General features: G+C 43.2%; 2 protein-coding genes across 7 annotated transcripts in view; one reads left to right on the top strand and one right to left on the bottom strand.

The window, feature by feature from the left end:
• Nucleotides 1-611: 611 nt before the first annotated feature.
• Nucleotides 612-17,733, bottom strand: SAXO2 (stabilizer of axonemal microtubules 2). 5 transcript variants are annotated; one of them, XM_082198638.1, is made up of 5 exons: nt 17,624-17,733; nt 5,167-5,346; nt 4,541-4,743; nt 2,703-3,656; nt 612-752 (listed from the first exon to the last, which is right to left on the bottom strand). In XM_082198638.1, the coding sequence occupies exons 1-5, from the start codon at nt 17,662-17,664 to the stop codon at nt 733-735; spliced, it is 1,398 nt and encodes a 465-aa protein (XP_082054764.1). In that variant the 5' UTR covers nt 17,665-17,733; the 3' UTR covers nt 612-732. The 5 variants fall into 5 exon arrangements, with proteins under 5 accessions (XP_082054764.1, XP_082054766.1, XP_082054763.1 ...); XM_082198640.1 differs by adding an exon at nt 10,665-10,873 and having other exon boundaries at nt 612-3,656; nt 17,624-17,711; XM_082198637.1 differs by having other exon boundaries at nt 612-3,656.
• The window catches only part of EFL1 (elongation factor like GTPase 1), a 65,122-nt gene continuing 59,965 nt past the window's right edge, over nt 15,509-20,665 (top strand). Inside the window, exons 1-4 of one of the 2 annotated variants that reach the window (XM_082198328.1) lie at nt 15,509-15,613; nt 19,580-19,684; nt 19,970-20,037; nt 20,165-20,249. In XM_082198328.1, the coding sequence (XP_082054454.1) occupies nt 15,589-15,613; nt 19,580-19,684; nt 19,970-20,037; nt 20,165-20,249 (283 nt within the window). In that variant the 5' untranslated portion in view covers nt 15,509-15,588. Of the gene's footprint in view, nt 15,614-17,850; nt 17,976-19,579; nt 19,685-19,969; nt 20,038-20,164; nt 20,250-20,665 lie in introns of those variants that run through there. The other variant, XM_082198329.1, reaches the window with a different exon arrangement.

Genomic DNA, 20,665 nt, shown 5'->3' on the forward strand with positions numbered 1-20,665 from the left:
CAGCAAATAAACTTTAAGCAAGCTTGTCAGGTTCAAAGTTTTGTCATGCTAAATTAAATCACTCTGAAGGTCATCAGATTTTTCTCCCCCTGATGCCAATTATCCCAGTTTTCAAATTCAAAATTTTCTGGAAAAGCCACACCGCTGGATTCAGCCCACTTACATGTGTAAATATCCACTTGATGTTATGGTTATCAAGTAAATAACGTACTTGTGTGAACTAGCCATATGAAAAGAGGACCTGGAAAGAACAGGACTGAAAAGAGAAAAATGTTCTGGCTCTTTCCTCTCCATCAGAGAATGAGATGACAATAGTTAAGAGCATGTCTCCAGACTAGAGGCTCGTGTCCATTTCAGATGGCAAAAGGAAAAAGTATATATACAGTATCATAAGATCTGAAAACCTCCATTCCTAGTCTAGCGACAGTCTTAAACATACTTCAAGAAACAAAATAGAAAGCTTTTGTTTTTAATTTGATTTCCCCCCAATTCTAGAGCATTCAATTTACATAGGATGAAGAAGAAAAGAATCCGACTCTAGGTCTCAGTTTGATCTGTGAGAATACCAAGAATACCATATGGGAGTGATACAAAACAAGCATTCCCAGCGGTTCGGAGTTTTTCCTCTCCTTTTTTGGATGATTTATTGTGTTCTTTTGACACCATTCAGTTCTTGATCTCGATCTCTGAATTGGTAGTTTGGGGATACAGTACGTGGGATTACATGACACTTCAATCATAAAATGGTTTCCCTAAAATAATGAGTACAAGGCAACACACAGGTAAGAAACAATCAGTGAGAATGAAAACGATGCGAAGCATTCACTGGAGCAATAGCTCAAAGTATTGGCACCAACCTTACAACTTGAATTACAGGCATATCAAAACTGAAATCATACTCTGAAATGTAAGTTTATCATTATAAATTTAGTAGTATACATATGCCCAGGCATACATGTTTATTAAGGCGAAATAGATTCAAATAATCTGGAAAGAGCTTCCCAACCCAGTCCCAAATCCAATTAAAGTTACTCATTGTTACGACTATTATCTTAAGCATTTTTACTTGGAAATAAGCCCCACTGAGCATAGTGGGACTTGTTACTGAATACAAACATCCCTAGAATTCTACTGCACCTCCCACTGATGTCACAAAACAAGTTAACAACAAGGGCTGGTAGCTGTTAACACCATCTGCTCAATGCAGCAGTAAGAGTACCTGATGTAATAAAGAGGACTTGGATGAATATCACCACCCCAATGTCTAGCCCAACCCTGCTTTGCCACCCTCTGTGTTCCAGGAGCACAGAGCCAGGAACCACATGGTGCCATTGTTTCATAAAAATAGGCGGCACCTACCTAGTATTCCAGATCTGTTCTTGTGAGGGCAGTGCCATCTGCCTGTACATCTGATTCTTTTATTGTGAGCCACTTTGAGGACCGTTATAGCTGAAAAGCAGTATACAGGCAATTCCTCATTTGTGTGCATTTGGGATGTGCACGGCCACTGATGCACATGCCGTTATTGACACCGGAAGTTTGGCAGGGTGGTCTTTCCTGTGTCCCGCCGGTGTGTGCAGTACCTCAGAACGCAAAATCCCACACAAATGGGGAGCTGCCTATACAAATATGGTAAAATATATTGAAGCCCTATGTTTTCCAATGGGACATAGTTTGAGCTGGATTGGTTTTATATATTGGCTTACAATACACGATGCCAACAGTCCCAGACCATCCTTTGTTGAGGTATGCAGCAAAAAAAGTATGTTCACATGTGACTAAACATCTTAATACAAAAATCTATCAATGTGGTTTTGCAGGGCCTGATAATACATGCTGAAATGTCTTGAAAATCCAAAGCGGAAGTTCTTATTGTCCTAGCATGCCTCCATAATTTAAACACACACACACACACATATGGAGATAGCCCAAACAGCATCCAACTAAGCTGTCCTGGTATGGGACAGCTGCATATTCCTGCATTGCTGGGGATTGGACTAAATGATTCTCAGGGTCCTTTCCAATTCTATGATTCTATTACTATAAACATATTGAACTAGTGCAAAATGTGTTTTGTGATGCTACTTGGTGCAGCAGCAAACTGTAATCTTTAGCATCTGGCTTATACAGAACCAGACTGTTGACCTGGCTAGCCAAATCATTTTGTCTGAAGCTGGTAGGGGTTCTCCAAGGTCTGTGGAAGAGCTATATCTCAGTCCTGCACTGTAAGATCCTCCAAAAAGAAACATCAAGAATTCAACTTGGAACTTTCACATTCTGCTTGTTAGCTGCAACCCCTTTGAACATATTTTAAGGAAGCGAGCCGGGACAATTTTGTTTGCTGTACATAAGAACAGTGCACAGTCCTATTCAGGTAATCCTATTAAAATGCACCATCAAAATATTGCCAGAAAATCACCCATCTTGTTAAAATGAACAGTTGTCTTGTAATACAGTTGAAGAAAAGAGATTCCACAGAAATATTGACACAAATTTTACTTATATAAATTTTCATCACCAGTCTTGTTAAAATTAGTTCTCAGATCACTCCAAAAAATTATTATAATCATTAGGCTTATTTAGAATGGTTAGAGCTAATGTAATACTCTGACCACTGAATGATAATTTTCGGAACACTTTTGTGCAAACTATTAGAATTAGGAGTTAGGATACAACTGCTATTTCTTTTGGAATATGATTACCATTTGCATGAGCTATCTTAGTGACGTCTGGTGAAACTCTGCGGAAGAATTTGTGACCATGAGAATCAGTGTTGACAAAGACATATCCTGGAGGGGATGAATAGGTTGCTGGGCAGACCTCTTGTTTCTTTGGCGTATATTCTGTACGGTACAAGGTTTCATCTGTAAAAGGTGCTGAACTAGATAGGGCCATCTTTGAAGGTTTGCAACTCTGAGTCAGGACTATGTTGTGTGGTCTGTAGTGAGCTCTGAAGGTTGTCATGCCATCAAACTTCCCAGAGGCCTTTGGAATATCCTGGGACCTCTTGACAATTTCTGGCCGATGGGTATCCCAAGCTTGAAAGGCATCTCTCATTGTTGTATTCCCTTGAAAGGGGGCATTATTTCTCCTGCTCCTTTCTACTGGTCTCATGAGGACAGCTGGATTGATGTCGTGTGGAATATAAGCAAGGTGGCTTGTGGTGGTCAACTCCATGTTGCCTGTGGGTGGAACATACTCTTTTGCTTTGTGAACTTCAGGTAAGGAAATGGCCCACGGTTGAAAACGATCGCGGAATTCCGTGGTTCCATCAAAAAGAGCCTTCACCTCCACTTTAGAGGGTTCAGGCTTGAAGCTTTTTGGAAGTTCGCCAACAAGCCCTCTAAAATCACAGCGGTGTGTTGTGGTGTCTACAAAGGGTTGGCTATTGGGCTTGTATTCTTCTTTTGACACCTTCAGTTGTGGCTCCAGCTGATGAGGAACGTAATCGCTACGATGACTTGTAACACTGGTAAAAGGCTGATCTGACAGCTTGGTCATAACAGTGGGCTTAAAGCTTTTTCGGAGGGAGATTTCCCTCGGGAAAAAGGAATCTTGAAATGTGGTGCTGTTCCCAAACTTTTCAGTGGGAAGTTGGTAGGCGTTCTCCACTTTGTTGGTCTCCCTTCTTTGAACTTCCCAGGCCCTATAGTCAGCTTTAAGACAAAAACAGCATTAAGCTAACAAATTTTGCTATGGTTGTTAATTTTTGATAGCCTTGGCCTCAGCATAGATTGGTTGCAGTCTGTTTGAGTGGTGTGTTACCCTGCCAACATACTTAGGGCACCTGTAGGCATGTATTTGATTGCCTTCAACCGTTCTGGGCCAGAAATTGCTAAGTAAAGGAATACCCATACTACCTGTATCAGTTTTAAATAATGGTATGGCTTCCCTCAATAAATTATAAGGATTATAGTTTGGTGAAGGTGCTGAGAATTCTGTATTAGATATCTCTACTGCAGGTGTGAGGGACTAGATCTGGTTCATGAGCCAGCACCTTAATTCTCCATCCTTTGTGGGCCAACTTTGACAAGTGAACAGGGTCCTTTGAAGTCAGTTTGTAGGTGTGGTTTGGATTGGGCAAAGTGGGGCTCGCTGCTGTAATAGCAGCGATCAGCTTGGCTGCAGTTCTCAATGAGGAACTCCTTAGTGCAGCTGATCCCAGTGGGGCTGGATTAGAGTCTAGTGTCACCAAGATACACGGATAGACACAACAGCATCTCCCAAACCAAGGGGAATGGTTTAAGGCTAGCCAATCCTAAGCAATGGATAGTTAGGGCCACTGAACTCAATGAGTAAACTAGTTTAGGACTCTCTTTTTGCCTTAGCCAAAGCAAGATATTAAGCTTTTGCCTCCAAAGCCCATGGATGATGCTGACAGTGTGCATTTTATTAGACTTAACAAGAGTCCACTGCCAACAGACTCCCTCATTTCACCTGAACAGCATCACAGCAGCCAAGTCCACCTTCACCTCTCCAGGATGGCATGCCACCACTCTGCCCGTCGCTTCACTTTGTGAAAAGTGCTGTGTGTTATTACCTTGGTAAGTAGGTATGGTATTCACTTTGCCTTCTCTCTTGTATTTCCTCTCTACAGGCTTTACTATTATCACGGGGTTTATTTTGTGAGCATTATAATCTCTTCTGTAAGTGGTTCCCATGTCCATCTCTCCAGTTACTGGCTTGCACTCCGCTGGAACCCGGACAGGCCGATTTGCAACATCGTATGGAAGGTAGTCAGACCTGGAAGCAGGGAGAAGCATAAAGCACTGGATTTAAATAGCCAACAGCTATGAATATAACTAAAAATACTTAACAGTATTAAAAAAACAAAACTATTTGAAAGCTATTGTGGCTGTTTGTGCCTATTTAGGGCTACAACATTTGGAGCAATTAAAATGGTGGTCATGATTAATGCTGCTGAATTATTTTAAATAAAAAAATGTATATTATTTCCATTTCAGGGACCTATGAAAACTAGATATTGTCAGCTGTGATTTCTTAAATCAAGCAACAGCCCTAATAATGCTATTGGTCAAATTTTTCGCCACTCGGTTTTTCATCAAAATGCTTCCCCTGAGCAAAATCTGACTAATCCCTCCCTCTGTCTTCTCCCTGTGATGCCTTGGTAGCCCCAAAGTCTATCCAGCACTGAAAAATATTTACTTGAAAGTTGTGATGCCTTCCATTTTCCCTCCGTGCGTGTGATACTCATGCTTGGGCTTGAGGCTCTGGGCAGGAGGGATATTGCCATAGAGAGGATATTTGTCCACGTATTCCGTTATGAGGGTCGACTCCCCTACACGGTCATAAATCCTGGTGGGATTATGAGGGCAACGATGGCGCCTGGGATTTAATAACAACAGCAAAGATAAATGAAGGAAATAATGGTCAACCAATTCAAGCTGCCGGAGTTGAGACTACTCCCTGAAGCTCTTTTAAGCAAGAAGTGCCCTGCTGTTCTGCACACATTGCCTGTCTCACATTTAGTGCAGAACAGCCACGCGACTTTTTACAGGGCATCCTCACAATACTGTCATCCAGTCACTGTCACACTGAATTTTTCCTTGCGGCTCTTCCTCTTCTTAACTCTCAGACCTCACAAAGCCCAGCCCCCCCCCCCGAAAAATGGAAGAGTGTTTTTAAAAGGGCAGTATTTTAATGTGGGCAATGGGCTGTGACATATCAGAAAAGTGCACGCTAATGATAACCTTTGCAACTGTTGCCATTCCATGACCCTGTTTATTTTAATCCTTTAATGCCAAAATGCTTTCCCAGCTAGATATTCATGAAAAAGAGGGATGGTGCTGCAACACCAGTCTGTTAGGGTGTTCCGCTCCCACCCCCAATAAATCATTAAAGGATACCTTTCTGGTCACTGCCATTAACCACATTACTAAGGCAAACTTTTCCCTCCTCATTAAAAAAATGCATTATTAGGGTGTTATAGCGCTATAAAAATACTGGAAAGCATTCAAACACTACTTAAAAGATCAATTAAAAATAATAAACAAGTTCATACAAAGGTGCCCAGTACCAGAATCAGAGTGCATGTGTGCCAAGCCTCAAAAGACCCCGCCCACAGGGACTATGCCCCGCCCACAGGTGTGGATGAGACGTAGTGGGATGTGCATGTAAAGAAGTGCAATCATACAGTGCAAAAAGTCACACTTGTAGCTTACAACAGAAGCATAATGAGGGAATAGGACTCAAGAGCCCCTTGTCTGGAAGCAACCAATGTAAAGATAGAGAGTATTTGGTTGGTCTAACTTTGAGCAGCTCTCCAAGATATCAGGCAGAGGCCCTTTCCAGCCCTGAGATTTTTATTTCTTTTTAATGGATTTGAACCTAGAATATTTGGTGTGCTGCATATGCCCTGCCCTGAGCTATGGCCCCACTAAAGTGGGATGTTGTCTAAGCGACGTCACTCTTAGCTCCACTTTGAGACTACACTCCTGCTGCAAACCCACCTCTCTCTCCATCCCACCAACCTTCTCTCTCTCCTCCTTCACTTTTTCTACTGGTATTCCTGGTGGTTTACGACTGTGGGTGCTAATGGCGGACAGGACTTGTGGATCTCCTGGAAGTATATTTAATGCGTCCCACTCTACCAACGTCTCTTTTAGCATCATATTCTTGGATGCGATCCTCATAGGTGTGTGTAGGGGAAAGCAAATAAAATACAGGGGTTTCTTTGTCATCGGTGCCAAACAGCATCTCATGTATAAGAAAATAAAAATGTTAACTGAAAGCGAATTGTAACTAAACTGAAGTTTGTAAAAAAGAAAAGTTTTTACAAGAATAACAAGCACAACCAAAGGCCCAGAAGAGCAAGGCATGTGCCAATTACCGGATAAAAATAGCTTCCAGTCTCTCAGTGGAGCAAACCTGGTTTAGCTGACTGTGGACTTTATTGAGGTTTATTTGGCATTCCTGTGATCCTCAATGAAGGTTTGGCTGCTTCCACCAAAGCGGGTTGCATCGTTGATATTTGCTGATGGTGACATCTCTTCAAGCGGGACCGGAATGTATCACTTTGTGTTACCAATATGATCCTGCCCTAGCAGACGCCCAAGAATTATCTTCCCATGCCCTACTGTTTGTCCCCAAGGCTCACTCGAGAGCAACTGAACTGCAGTCATTTCCATCTTTACTACTGCTACTTATTTCTGTTAGGTGATTTGTGGACAGGCTTTGTGTTCTGTTGTTGAGCTCAGGGCTGAGCTACAGACCATGGGCAGTTCTGTGGTCATCTTCCCCAACACACCTATACTAAATACAGTGGTACCTCAGGTTACATACGCTTCAGGTTACATACGCTTCAGGTTACAGACTCCGCTAACCCAGAAATAGTACCCCAGGTTAAGAACTTTGCTTCAGGATAAGAACAGAAATCGTGCTCCGGCGGCACGGCAGCAGCGGGAGGCCCCATTAGCTAAAGTGGTGCTTCAGGTTAAGAACAGTTTCAGGTTAAGTACGGACCTCCGGAACGAATTAAGTACTTAACCCGAGGTACCACTGTACATTGGAAGACGGCTGCTACTCACCGGCCTTGCTCCTTGCATGTTTGGAGGAAGATGAGAACAGGGCCTCTACACATGGACAGCTGTTTTTCCAGGGAAGTCAGGTTTCTTGATCCACGTATATGGCGCCTACACAGTAGGGCACTTTCAAGCATCTTCCCCTTTGCTCAGTCCTGCCCTAAATCCTAATGACTGGGCTTGCTTTTTCCTCTTCTTCCTCCCTGTCCCTTTTCCTTTTGTGTCATGTCTCTTACAGTGTGAACCTGACAGCAGGGACTGTCTTATCATTTATATTTATAGACTGCACTGGGAGTCTTTTTCAGCTGAAAGTAGGATGGCCAACAGTAACAATATAGATGTACACATGTAGAGTCCCATTCTCACATCTTCCTCCAAATGTCCAAAATTTGACATTATTGACTCTAAAAAACACCAATGACGTGCCTTGCCTTCAGGTGGTATAATGTAAGGTAGTCTTATAGACTGCAGTGAAAAAATACCAACAGATACAAAAAAAAGAGAGAGAGAGGCTGCTGGTGGGTTTTTCTCAGGCCCCAAGATTCCTGCAAAACATTTCCCACCAGCCAAATAAAGATTTATTATAAAAAGCCACAATGCCCACCAGGACTTGAGTTCCCTGACAGCTTCTCTGATAACAAAATATATTCCTCACTAAAGCTTTTACTTGCCACCTTAAATGCTGCTATGTTTATGAAAATAATGCATCTATTAGGATGGTAGTATTTTGGACGGGTTTCTGCTTCTCCAGTGACCTCAGTTCCCTAATACTGACAAGCAGAAAAACTCCTAGGAGGATTTAGCACAATTTATGGCTACCCAAACCTCTCCCATGGAAATTCAACAGAGCTTCTAAAAAGAGAAATGACAGGAATAAGATTAACCTGTCAGCAACTATTTACTCTTCTGTAGGGGGGAATATAAATGACTCATCAGAGCAGGTCGAGTCCTTGGTATTTCTTCTCTTGAAAAACTGCTGGATAGATTACAAACGGTATTCCTTTCCATTAAACCTTGAAATATTAGCACTATTATCAAGAGTACTGTACAGTTTGACAGTTTGATGTTAAAGTTGACATCCCTTTCAATCAGTTCCTTGGCCAGCAGCTAGAACCAACTAGAGGGGGGGGGGCAAGGATCAATGAAGTCTTCCCCTGAGCTATTTCCTGGTCTCTTGGCGGGAGGTTGGAGCTACTTTACTTGTTAATCACCTTTTTTACCCCACATATCCCACCAAGGAACTCAGGGCAGTGTACACCCCCCCTTTTATCCTAGCAGAGAGTGAGCTTGAAAGCCAAATGGGGATTTAAATGTGGGTCTCCCCGGTCTCAATAGTACTTTGTACCATTAGGGTAGCTACCTGTGTATCACTTCTGGTCCTGCTTGCCATAACGAAGGCAACCCACCTTTTCCTAGGCTGAAGGGGAAATGGTGAGGGTCTGCGACATGTTTTACTAGTGAGACAGAATGGTTTCTAGCAGACTGCCACGTGTTCTGAGACATCGAAGCAAGGGACAGAGAGATAAGATCTCTGGGAAACTTCGAGATTCAGTTCCGCCCCAAGCCACGATGGGAGAAAACAACAGCTGGGAAGTGAGAGAGACAACATCATACATGGGCAGAAGGAATCTCCATGGACCTAACAGTTTTCACATGCAGGGCAGAATAAAGATAATAGTTTGAGTTCCCCACTCAAAGCTTTATAAATTTATAGATCGTAACATCACGAATGGAAATCATTTATTATGTAGCAGTTGACTAAGGGATTATTATTATAACTGAAATGTAGCCGACATGAATTAAGTTCGTGGAACGCAGTGATATAAGATAGGAAATGAACCCAAACCACCATGCAGGGAGCCACTTTAACTAAAATGTATTAATTGGAAGTTGATTGGCATATTGATAATTGTTTAATTTGGGAATTAATTGTTATTCATATAATTTGGCTAATATTGGGGATATATTGGAAAACTAATTTTAAAAAAATATAAAAAAGAGACCGGTTTTCATAAAATTTGCATGTGCTAATTTATATGCATAGAAACTATTTGCAACTTCAAGCCCCCTCCTGTTCTCCCTTCTGAGGGCTCTTTATCTTTGGGCTCGGCAGCTCTTTGAATGGATGAGAGTTAGAGGACTGTCCCCTGTAAAGCAAGCCACCCTGGTTTGTTTATTTATTTGTAATATTTCTTACTCACTCTTCCCCCTAAGGGACCCAGGGCAGGTTATGATATTAAAGTAAAGGTAAAGGTAAAGGTAAAAGTACCCCTGGCCATTAGGCCCAGTTGCAGATGACTCTGGGGTTGCACGCTCATCTCGCTCTATAGGCCAAGGGAGCCAGCGTTTGTCCACAGACAGCTTCCAGGTCATGTGGCCAGCATGACTAAGCCGCTTCTGGCGAACCAGAACAGCGCATGGAAACGCCGTTTACCTTCCCGCTGGAGCAGTACCTATTTATCTACTTGCACTTTGATGTGCTTTCAAACTGCTAGGTTGGCAGGAGCAGACCAAGCAACGGGAGCTCACCCCATTGCGGGGATTTGAACTGCCGACCTTCCAGTTGGCAAGCCCTAGGCTCTGTGATTTAGACCACAGTGCCACCCGCATCCTGACATTAGAGTATGCAATGGCAAAACCAGATAAAACCATTAGTTATAAAACAATAAAGATAACCAAAAAACCTTAACCGTCAAATGCCAGGGCAAGAGAAGCATCTTCAACACACAAAGTAAAGTGTGCATTGAAGATGCTAGAGCTAGAGGCTCTGGGCTTTATTTATAAGGCTGTCTCTGCTGCTGGGCAGTGGAAAAGGTGGCGGCTTCCGAAGCCTGTCATTAATAAGCTTTGAGAAGGCAGGACAAAGCCAGTTCTTTAGGCCATTTCTCTTTGCCTTCATGGAGCAGTCACTTCGCAACCCTGACACCAACATTGGATGAAGCCCAAAGGCTCCTGGCCCAATAGGCCAAGTGGCCTTTCAGATACAGGGATGCATTTTGTGGCCTTTGGATCTTGACAGCTCACCTGTCCCCATGTTTGCCTACAATCACGTTCAAGGAGACATTTTCAAAAGTTTACTATGTACCTACGAGTTGAAATATTCAGCAGTCAAAATGGTCTCACCTCCTTTTCTCCTCGCTTGTCCTTCTGCAGTTGTCATGGTTTGCTTTATTGTTAGAGAGCCGATGGATTGTGACATCAGAAGGAAGTCAAGCAGGCATCATCTCTCTGCTTCTACTCCTGTCCTCTCTCTCTCTCTCTCTTTCTTTCTTTCTCTCTCCTCCTCTTGCTGTCTTTCTCTTTCACTTTTACACTCTCTGAAAAACCTTCTTCTGAAAGCAGTTTGGTTTTTAAGTCTAAATCTCACTTTAAGATTGAACTTCCCACCAACTGTCTTAACGTTTTGGAGCCATTTGAAAGTGATAACGTAACTCGCCATGCTTCATCTTATTGCAATCATTATCTGTAAATTAGGACACCAGTATAAAAGGATAAGACTTCCCACGAAAAAACACATCTTACTGCCATGTGTGAATAGTATTTAAGGTTTGTAAAATAAAATTACTCTTTTTTGCACTAATGAAACAAGGCTGAAACCGTTCATTTGGTTGCTTGTGATGCATGAAAATCTCACTGAAGTGACTAGGTAAACAGCATTTGTACTGTGAAACAAAGCTGATTTTTCAAACTGTTGTTTGGGGTGCAAGTGAACTAGTAACAATTTCCTGCAGATTAGCATTAGAGTCACTTTTGTGAGCTAATTTGCAAGGTTGTGTTAATGAATTATATTAAGTAAGGATAGACCAGGTGTGGGGAATTTCTGGACCTCCTCATGTTGCTGAGCTACATGAACCCCAGGAAGCATAGGATGATTAATTCAGCAATGTTTGGAGGGCCAGAGGTTCCCATATAGCTGGGATAGACCCTCCGTTCTTTACACAGGGGAATTATTTACATAGACTCTTGACACTGTGTTTTATTTTCCTCTTAAAGTGTGACTTCGGTAGTTCACTTGAGCCATTCTCTCTGCTGCCACCTTCCTGCTAATGTTCCCTAACTGAGGTACGGTATATGTTTGGGTTGCAGAGTAGTACTATTGAAAGGCTGGTCGGTAGTTGGCCCTGAGAGCAAAGCCTTGGACTAGCTGGTCTTTTGTTCTATCGCACTGTCTGAATATATGTGCTGAATTTATTATCATCTCTTTTTTAAACCATTCATGTGAGGCACTGTGACCTTTCTGCCACAATGCCAATGGTTACTACTTTTTCTACTACTACTAGCAATTCTTACATATGCCACCAGCATAGGTCAAAGGATTTAATTTGCCTTGCTCTTCCAGTCCCAAAGGTCCTCCTCAGACATTTATCCAATATTCAGCGCCTACACACACCAGCAAGCCCTCATTGTGAATGGCCCAAACTCCTTCCCCGAGGTCTGGGCCAATTTAGAAAATCATCAAGCTTTCCTAAAGCGCTGCTCAGATCATCTAGCTGCAAAAGTGTATGTGGAATGGGGTTTTTCTCCATGAAAAAGAAATCAACAGGTCTTCTTGACATGCTAACTTCCTATGCGTAAGTTATTTTTTTGTTTGTTTGTTTGTTTTTGCATGTCCTGACTCCTGCCTAGAACATGCAGACAAAGGCTCTTACTTATAAGGAAGATAGCTTTAGTCAGGCAAGTAATGGTACAGGCTTGACATGCTCAGGAATCACGATTCAGGATTTAGGAGCAGGACAAGACCGTGACACAGATGTCCCTACAATTTCCCCCACCTCTTCCGCCAGCTTTTTAAGACGATGCATGCTCACTCATGCTGTATGGGAACGTCAAGATTGCAAGCCTGCCCTCCGTCGGCTGCACGGATCTGCTCCCATCTGCGAAGGTGGTGCCTGGTTCTAGGTGACAAGGCTGCACCCTCCTGTTCAGCCTCCATTGAGGCTGTCCGCAAGCAGGAGAGAGGCGAGGGCTGGCATCCCTGCTCCGGCCTCCAAAATGACTGAGGTCAAGGCATAAAGGGAAAATCCATGATAGTTAATGGGATTGCCGTGTACCGAAAGAATACAGCAAATGCTGGGGCTGAGAGCTGGGACAGGGGAAACCCCTAGGAGCATCTGTCTAGAATCTGTTGGGTAACGGACACCTTTGCTGGTCCAGCAAGCAATTCTTATGTCCCTAAGGAGACCCGACTTATAGACATCTCTCGGCGGGGGCATTATCTTTTTTCCTGATCAGTGGGAAAGGGGCAAAATGTAGAGCAATGTGACTGTGATAGGAGTATGACTAATAGAAGCTAGCAAATACTAAAAGGAGACAAATATATTTTGTGTTCTCATCTCTGAACAAACATGGCTCTTGGATATTGACTGTAAGTGAGTCTAGCTATTGCTTGGATAGTTCAGTGTTTCCAAAGGCCAAAACGCATGTCTAATTGACATTTGTAATGTGAAGGCACTCTAGTTCTTGGCTGTGCATATAAGGAAGAGTTATTCTTTTAAGCACTAGTTCTGCAACTCATAAGGGATTTTTTTAAAAAAAAACCACGCACAAAATAAATTAAGTGTTTACATCTTATTATGGAAACATCCTATGCTCAGCTGTAATTGATACCTGGTTCAGGTTCAGAATGTATCATTTCAAACCAGGCAGCACATATTTATATTCCTAAGAGAGCTGTAAGGGATCCAACACTTATTTTGCACAAATGCAGTTACAGGAACATTTTTGTGGTTTTAAAAAACAACCTGCCTCTGAAATTTCTTTCTGCAAACTTTGGCCATGCCTTGCACCCTGCAAACAAACTGGCTGCCTTTACTGCTCACAAAAAACTTTTTTAAAAAAGTTGTGTAATTATATCATAGATTACATTTTAATATCTGGTCTTGTACTGTACTAGAATAACAGATTGTCATGACTGTCTGCATGATTAACGGAGTACCGTGTCCCTTAATTTGTGAAAACTGAAAAGGCACACATCACTAACTTGTATACTATGTTTTATTTGATGCTCCATGCCATATCTTTCCTACAAAAAATTATGGGAATTGAAGTTGGGAAAGTGTATTGAGTCTTTATTACGGATTCATAGACTCAACACAAAACTTTAATTCCAAATGTTCTCAGGGAAGAGGGAAGGGTGTTAAGCTAGTTCAACAGTACAATTCTATACAAGTTTACTTAGAAATAAGCCCCACTGAGTTCAATGAGGCTTGCTTCCAAGCCAATGTGCATGGGTTTGTAGCCTAAGTCTATAATGTGGATATGCTTAGGCAATAAAATGATAGGAGCACAGGGTATATATGTGCCACACACATGTATGCTTTTGGTTTGTGGTGAACTGCTGAACTAAATCACCATTATGCAAAGAAAGCATTTGCCATGGAGAAAAGAAAATCTAGATGTCTTACACCTTCATCAGTTTCCAAGTAAATGCTAGTGTTTATCATATGAAAGAATATAGTCCTCTTAGCGCTGACACATTATCCTGTTAATGTCAATGTCCCCAACTGTGCTAAATAATTATAATGTTTGGGGATTAGGGCAGAAGTAGAGTCTCCATGTAGAAGCAAAAGAACAAGCCACCTATATATTTTCCTGTTGTTTCTTTTCCTCTTGGTAACCCTAATGTGTGTATGGCTTAACTCCCCAGGTAACAAGATCCAAGCGACAAGTCCTCCCATTGAAACCTGCAGTGCTGTTGCAAAAGCAAAGCAAATTCAGTTCGCTGCCTACATCAATATCTGCTTCAGAGTTTATTGACCACAAAATTGTTGGCAATGTACATTTTGTAAACCATTTGTTTGTAGGCATGTTTCACAGGGCCTTTGTTCTGTGGTGTTTCATTGCAGAACTTGGAAACAGCTTTGTTTGGCTTGAAGCTCCTTTGCCTCCTCCAGTGTCATGTCATCCAAAGTTTAGATTGGCCAGGATCCAAAGGGCTGCTTAGGCTCGCACTTCAAAATTGTAAATGCTTCCCTCCCTCTCTTTGAGCAGCTGACGCCCAAACTGCTTTCAAAAGTGCACATCTGTTTCAAAAACAGCTAGCCTTGTGGCTTGAAGGCTAGTGTCAAGAGAAACACTAGCCCTTTGGGCTCAAGGGAAAAGTTTCAAGAGACTTGTCTCCTGCTGCCTCCTGGCTAAGTCCTAAACCACTATCCACTGAAAGGATAAACTTACCTCAAAATGAAAACACAAATATTGTTCATAAAGCTGTGTAGATTGTACCTGAGGTGGCTCAAGGTGGGGCTTAAAAATATTTTTTTTTCTTGGAGCCAGTTGAAGTGGTATAGATGCCAGTACAGCAGAGAAGTTTGTAACCACTTGAGGAATTCATAGCATATGTTCCATTTAAGTGCAGGATTCAATCACTTCCCCAGTAACAGCCACATTTCTGAGGTTGTTTGCAATACACTACACATCTTTGTTATTCCAGAAATGGCCCTAATCCAGATATGCCTCTTGGCTGAGAAATTTATAAATGGAGTTTTGAGTTCCATGGAACACTAGTGGGCTAAGATATACTTACTTTGTGTGTGTAAAATGCAAGGCACGCTTCATTCATATGCATCAGAAGGCTCACATTTAGAACATGTAAGAGTACGACTGAATAGCTAGATGTGATGTTAAATTGTAAATTTGCATTTAAAGTTTAAGAATAAGAATAATAATTTTATTATTTGTGCCCTGCCCATCTGATTGGGTTGCGCCAGCCACTCTGGGCAGCTTCCAGAATATTTACTTTTAAAAAATGCAAATAGAATTGGTGTCCATGAGGGATTTTCTCGCAATGCGCACAGCACTTTCAGAGAAAGGAATTTTATCAGAAACACAGAAGGGGAGGAAAGGGCAAATTTCCCCCACCCACATGCCTAATAATAATCAGCCCCCAACACAGCATGTGCTATTTGTATTTTAACAAATGTACCTATTAAATGCAGAAATACATTTAATGTCATGTCTAGGTTAGCTCATCAAAGCTGGCTGCTGTTATTTCTAGACCTACCTCCTGAGCAAAAGGAAGCAAGCCTAGAGTGAGTGATGACTCAAAGAGATGCAACAGGCAGCCTCCTCTGAGGGTGAGTAATTTTGCTCCATCTGCTCAGAAGTGTCTATGTCAACCAATTACACTAGATGCAAGAGATCTACCATTCCAGCAGTGGGAGGAGCCCTGGCCAAAATGGTAGAAAAAACACAGATGCCTTTTCCAGGGATTATTACTGTTGTATACTCATCAAAGCCACATGGCACACATGCTGTTTTCTCATAGCATTCAAGCATGTCCTGACACATCATTTGGAATTTGCTGAACCATATGGAACAGGTACTGCCAGATCCTTGAGAGGGACAGTAAATCACTCCGCTATTATTCTCCGTTGCTAGCGCCAGTTGCACCCTGGCCGAGGACATGGTTCCCTGATGTATTTTGAGACCTCTCATCAGGTGCTCACACTTCATGTGCTTGTGGTGGGAAACACTCATGTGCCAGTGAAAAATATGATTGCTACTTAAGGGCATACAAACATTATGAGTGCCAGTTTCCTCAGATACATATACAAGAGCATTGGTGCTTAATGATGTGCAAGCTTATGTGGGTTGTGCCCACACGCTGAGTAAAGTTTGGTGTGAAGAAACAGAAGTGTTTCCAATAGCTATTGTAATGCATGGAGCTGTCCTGTGGAGTCTCTCTTAGTGGATCTTCAATGTTGCTGTTTCTTTTAACTTGCTCTTTCTCTAAGGAGCTGAGAGTGGCAGACAAGGTCCCCCCCTCACTCTTTTATCCCCACAACAACCTGTAGGGCAGATTAAGGAGCAAAATTAAAGGAACTAGCTGCAGGCATGCTTCATGTCTGAGTTGGGCTTTGAACTCCTTAGTGCACCATATCTGAAAACTACACTGCTTTCAGATGTTAGTTAGGACTAATGGCAAGGAAGCCAATGTGGTACCCTGCAGAAGTTGAGGATTACAACTCCCATCATCCATGAACATTATCTATGCTGGCTGGGTTCATGGGCGTTGCAGCCCACTATCAATTCTTCAGGCTACAATTTCCCACTGAAGCTTCCTGGGGGCACTGCCACATACCCTGCTTATTGAGCATTCACCCTGATTTGTTTGTGGGGAGACTGAACAACATTGCATCAAGTGCTCTCTCACACTTTACAGTGCATCTCCCCCCCCCAAAAAAAAATCAATTTCTTTAATGCAAAAATCCAACCTTTCAACGACGTTTGTTTGTTTGTTTTGCAAGAGCTCCAAATCAGCATTAATAGTGCACCCCCAAATTGCTGGTGCGTGATTGAAACCCACCTGAAAACCATGATAATCTGGACACAGCCTGGGTGACTTTGGACTACTCACACTCTCTCAACCTTACACCCATTTTCTCCTCATGTAAGTCCTGTAAGGTAGGGTAACTCCCCTCCCACCCCCAGGAAGGACAGGACATATAAGTTCATTGTTAGGATCATTATTGGGGACACAGAAGGCTGGCTTGTACTGACTCTGACCAACAGCCCAACTACCGTAATTCAATGTTGTATATACATTGACTGACAGCAGACCTGGATTTTAGACAGGTGCCTTTCCCAGCCCTGCCTAGAGAGGCAGGGGGCTGGACCTGGGACTCTGCCTGCCTGCAAAGCTTGGCAAATAGTTATTCCATCTTCATCGCCCCAGGAGCTCATTATTCTCTGTGTCCCCAATCCCGGTCCACTTTTTACACTCACAACAACCCTTTGACGTAGGTCACTCGGAGATATAGTGACAGGCCCAAGGTCTCCCGGGGAAGTTCAGGGCTGTGGTTGGGGATGTGTCAGTGTGTGTGGGGGGGGGTTAATTTGAACCCCATTTCTCCCCTTAGCCCAGGGGCACGCTAAGTGCAAATAGACGCGCCTCGCTCGGTTTCCCGCGCACACCCGTGTAGGGCACGCGTCACGTGTGAAGGGACCTTAGCCTTCACTGCGAGGTAGCCGAGTCGCAAGAGTGGAGGGTCTGTGACCCTTTCATGGGGGGCGGGTTAACTCCGTGGGTGTGACGTCATGCTGCCCCGCCACCCCTCGCCCCCCCCCTCTGGACATTGCCTTACCCGCAGGTGCAAATCTGGCACAGGCACTGAGGCGCGTTCATCCTCCCGTCCTCGGCGGCTCCTTCGCTCTTCTACCTCTTCCTCCTCCTCCTCCTCTGCCGGGTAACTAGGGAAGCGCCCCGTCGCCTAGCAACCCCGCTCGGCGTCCGTGCGCATGCGCCCGCCCGCCCGCGCGCGCCTTGGGCGGAGCCTAGGCTCGGTTCTCCCTCCTTCCTTCTCCGCGCCTCTTCCCTCCTTTGCTCCGCCCCCTCGGTCTGCAGCGCCTGCGCACGCGCAGAAAGGAAGAGGCAGACTTCCGGTTGCAACCGGCTCACGCTCCCTTCTTGTCAGTGGCCGGCGGCAGCTCCGTGAGGTGAGTCCCCCCCCCCCCCCGTTCCTAAAAGAGGGATAGGGAAGGCAGCGCGAGTCATACCCCGGTGGCAATGCGGGGGGGGGGGGAAGATAGGTGGGCTTTCGAGATCCTTAGTCCAAATTTCCATCTTCAGGAAGTATCCTTGATACCTTCCAAGAGTAAATAATAATAATAATAATAATAATAATAATAATAATAATAATAATAATAATAATAATAATAATTTTATTTACACCCCGCCCTCCCCAGCCAAGACCGGGCTCAGGGCGGCTAAATGAGGGGGGGGGGGCGGGAAGAAGGCAGAGAAGCAGAATTGCCACTGGGAAAGGGAAGCCAGTAACTGGGAAAGGTCCAGTGGCCAAACTCACAGGGCCAGCCCACTATCCCTCCAGCTAGCCTTCCTCCAGTGCCGGATTTGCGTATAAGCTAAACAAGCTATAGCTTAGGGCCCCACTCTCTTGGGGGCCCCCAAAAAAAAATTAAAGGGAAAAAACCCCATGGATGTTTTTTCCAAAATATAAGATAAAAAACAATCAAAACCTACATCCAGCAACAGTGTTTTGTGTTGTGTTGGCTCCTGTAATATAAGTAATGGGCCCCGCCTGCTAGCCTGCTCCCTAAAATATCACATATAAAGGGCCCCATTGCCTTCAGTAGCTTAAGGCCTCATCAAACCTAAATCTGGCCCTGCCTACCTCGCAGGGTTGTTGTGGTGAGAAGCAAAGGAGGGTCATTGGGTGGGTGAAAGGACAACGTGCGCCTCCCTGGAGCTCCTGGGAGAGCTGGGTGGTTGGTGGATGGAATCAGGGGAAAGTTGTTGCCATATTCATGTTGATGCACTCACAAATGCCAGGCTGCTCTGCTTTCAACAACAGCTTTATGCCGGGAGTGGTTGTTTCTGTAATTATTACCTTCACTGTCCTTCATTTGCATCTCACTTTGCTGCTTAGGACTTAGCTGCTGTTGTAATCTCATAGAGCCACTAAGGTGTGAGGTCCAAAGAGCAGCTCCCGAGCATAGCCAGTGCTTTTTAACTGTTAATTACACTGCAAGTAAAATAAGAAAATTACCAGCCGTGACCTGGCTCAGGATGAAGCTTTTTGTTTGATATGGCTGGGTGGGGGAGGTGGAGGCAGACTATGGATGTGCATTATCATTACTCCTGGGCACTGTTAAAAACTGTAGCTTGGTGAGTTTTCAGGGCTGTGATTTCTTCAGGGCCTTGAATGAGGCAGTAACATAAGTTTTTGACAACAGTGCAGGGCACTAGTTCCCCATGTACTTGACAGACTGGGGTGTGTTTGGCTCATTAGGGAATACTTATCCTGGCTGCACTGTAGCTATTAACTTTGAGTGCTGGTACAGACGCATTCATGCTGATCTCCTATTAGAACCATAGTTTTTGCATGTGTGTCCTCCTTCAATGGTGGTTTATTGGGGACAGGGGGAGGGTAGAGAAGAGAAGAGCCAAAATTCCACCCAGTACTAATCTCTTTCTTCATATTGTCTGGCCGTCTGAATTTAGTCCAATTTAAAGCTTTCATATAACCTTGTAGCTTTCTGACAACTTTGATCTTTCCAATATGAATTTATTTTCCTTGCAGCGAAACATCCAACCATGGCTCTTGCAAGTTTGAATAAGACGATTGGACTTCAGAAAAATACTGACTTCATTAGGAATATCTGTATACTAGCCCATGTGGACCATGGTAAGAGACACGTTATGAACTGCATATCACACAAATCCCATGACAAATACACTAGCAGTCTGAAACAATTATGGAAGAACAGCTTGTTGCTCTGTAACACAGTTGTGTATTAAATAACTCATCTCTGACAACTTTCTACATGGGTGTGTAAGAAAAGCCCTGTAAAGGGAGGAGATGTGTGGTCATGGGAGGATGGATTTAATGTTTAATCTTAAATATAAGGGCTTGTTTTTCATATTTTTTTTGTGTGTGTGTACTACTATTCATTACCCTTTCTTCCCCCAGGCAAGACAACTTTAGCTGACTGCCTTATTTCTAGCAACGGAATAATCTCTAGCAGATTGGCAGGCAAGGTACAACTTAAACATTTCCAGTATATTATCCAGAATTTTTTCTCTATCCACATTTTCTGACATTTAAGAAAAGTCTCTGAAAAATGTGAATACAGAGTATTTGTTTATTTTTTTACAATTCATATAGCTGAGATACTTGGATAGCCGAGAAGATGAGCAGATTCGAGGAATTACAATGAAATCAAGCGCAATTTCATTACATTTTGGAAAAGGTAATATAGTTAGCACATTCTGTATGTGCATTTAAACTGTTAAGTATTGTGTTGTTGAAATATAGTGCTTAAATAAAGTGTAAAGATTTGGATGGAATCTAAAATACTGATTATTTTTTATTAAGCTACCTGCTGTAAGGCTCAGTTCAGGTGCAGTGTTAAACCATGGTTTAGTGTTATGAGCTTGAGGAGACCTAAGCCTCAGGTTTGGGTGTTTTTCCCCTTGGATGTGGAAGAGAAGAAAACGTAATGTTTCTATTTTTGCTGTTTGGAGCAAACTGTGCTTTCCTATTACATCCTAATGTAGGAAACAATGCTTTATTCAAACCAGGATCATGATGGTTATTGAATGTACTCCAGTTGGAACAGAGCATTGTTCCTATATTCAGATGTAATTGGGAGCTGAGGTTTGTTCC

The sequence above is a fragment of the Podarcis vaucheri genome (assembly GCF_965113315.1).
Source record: "Podarcis vaucheri genome assembly, chromosome: 14".
NCBI classification, from domain to species: Eukaryota; Metazoa; Chordata; class Lepidosauria; order Squamata; family Lacertidae; genus Podarcis; species Podarcis vaucheri.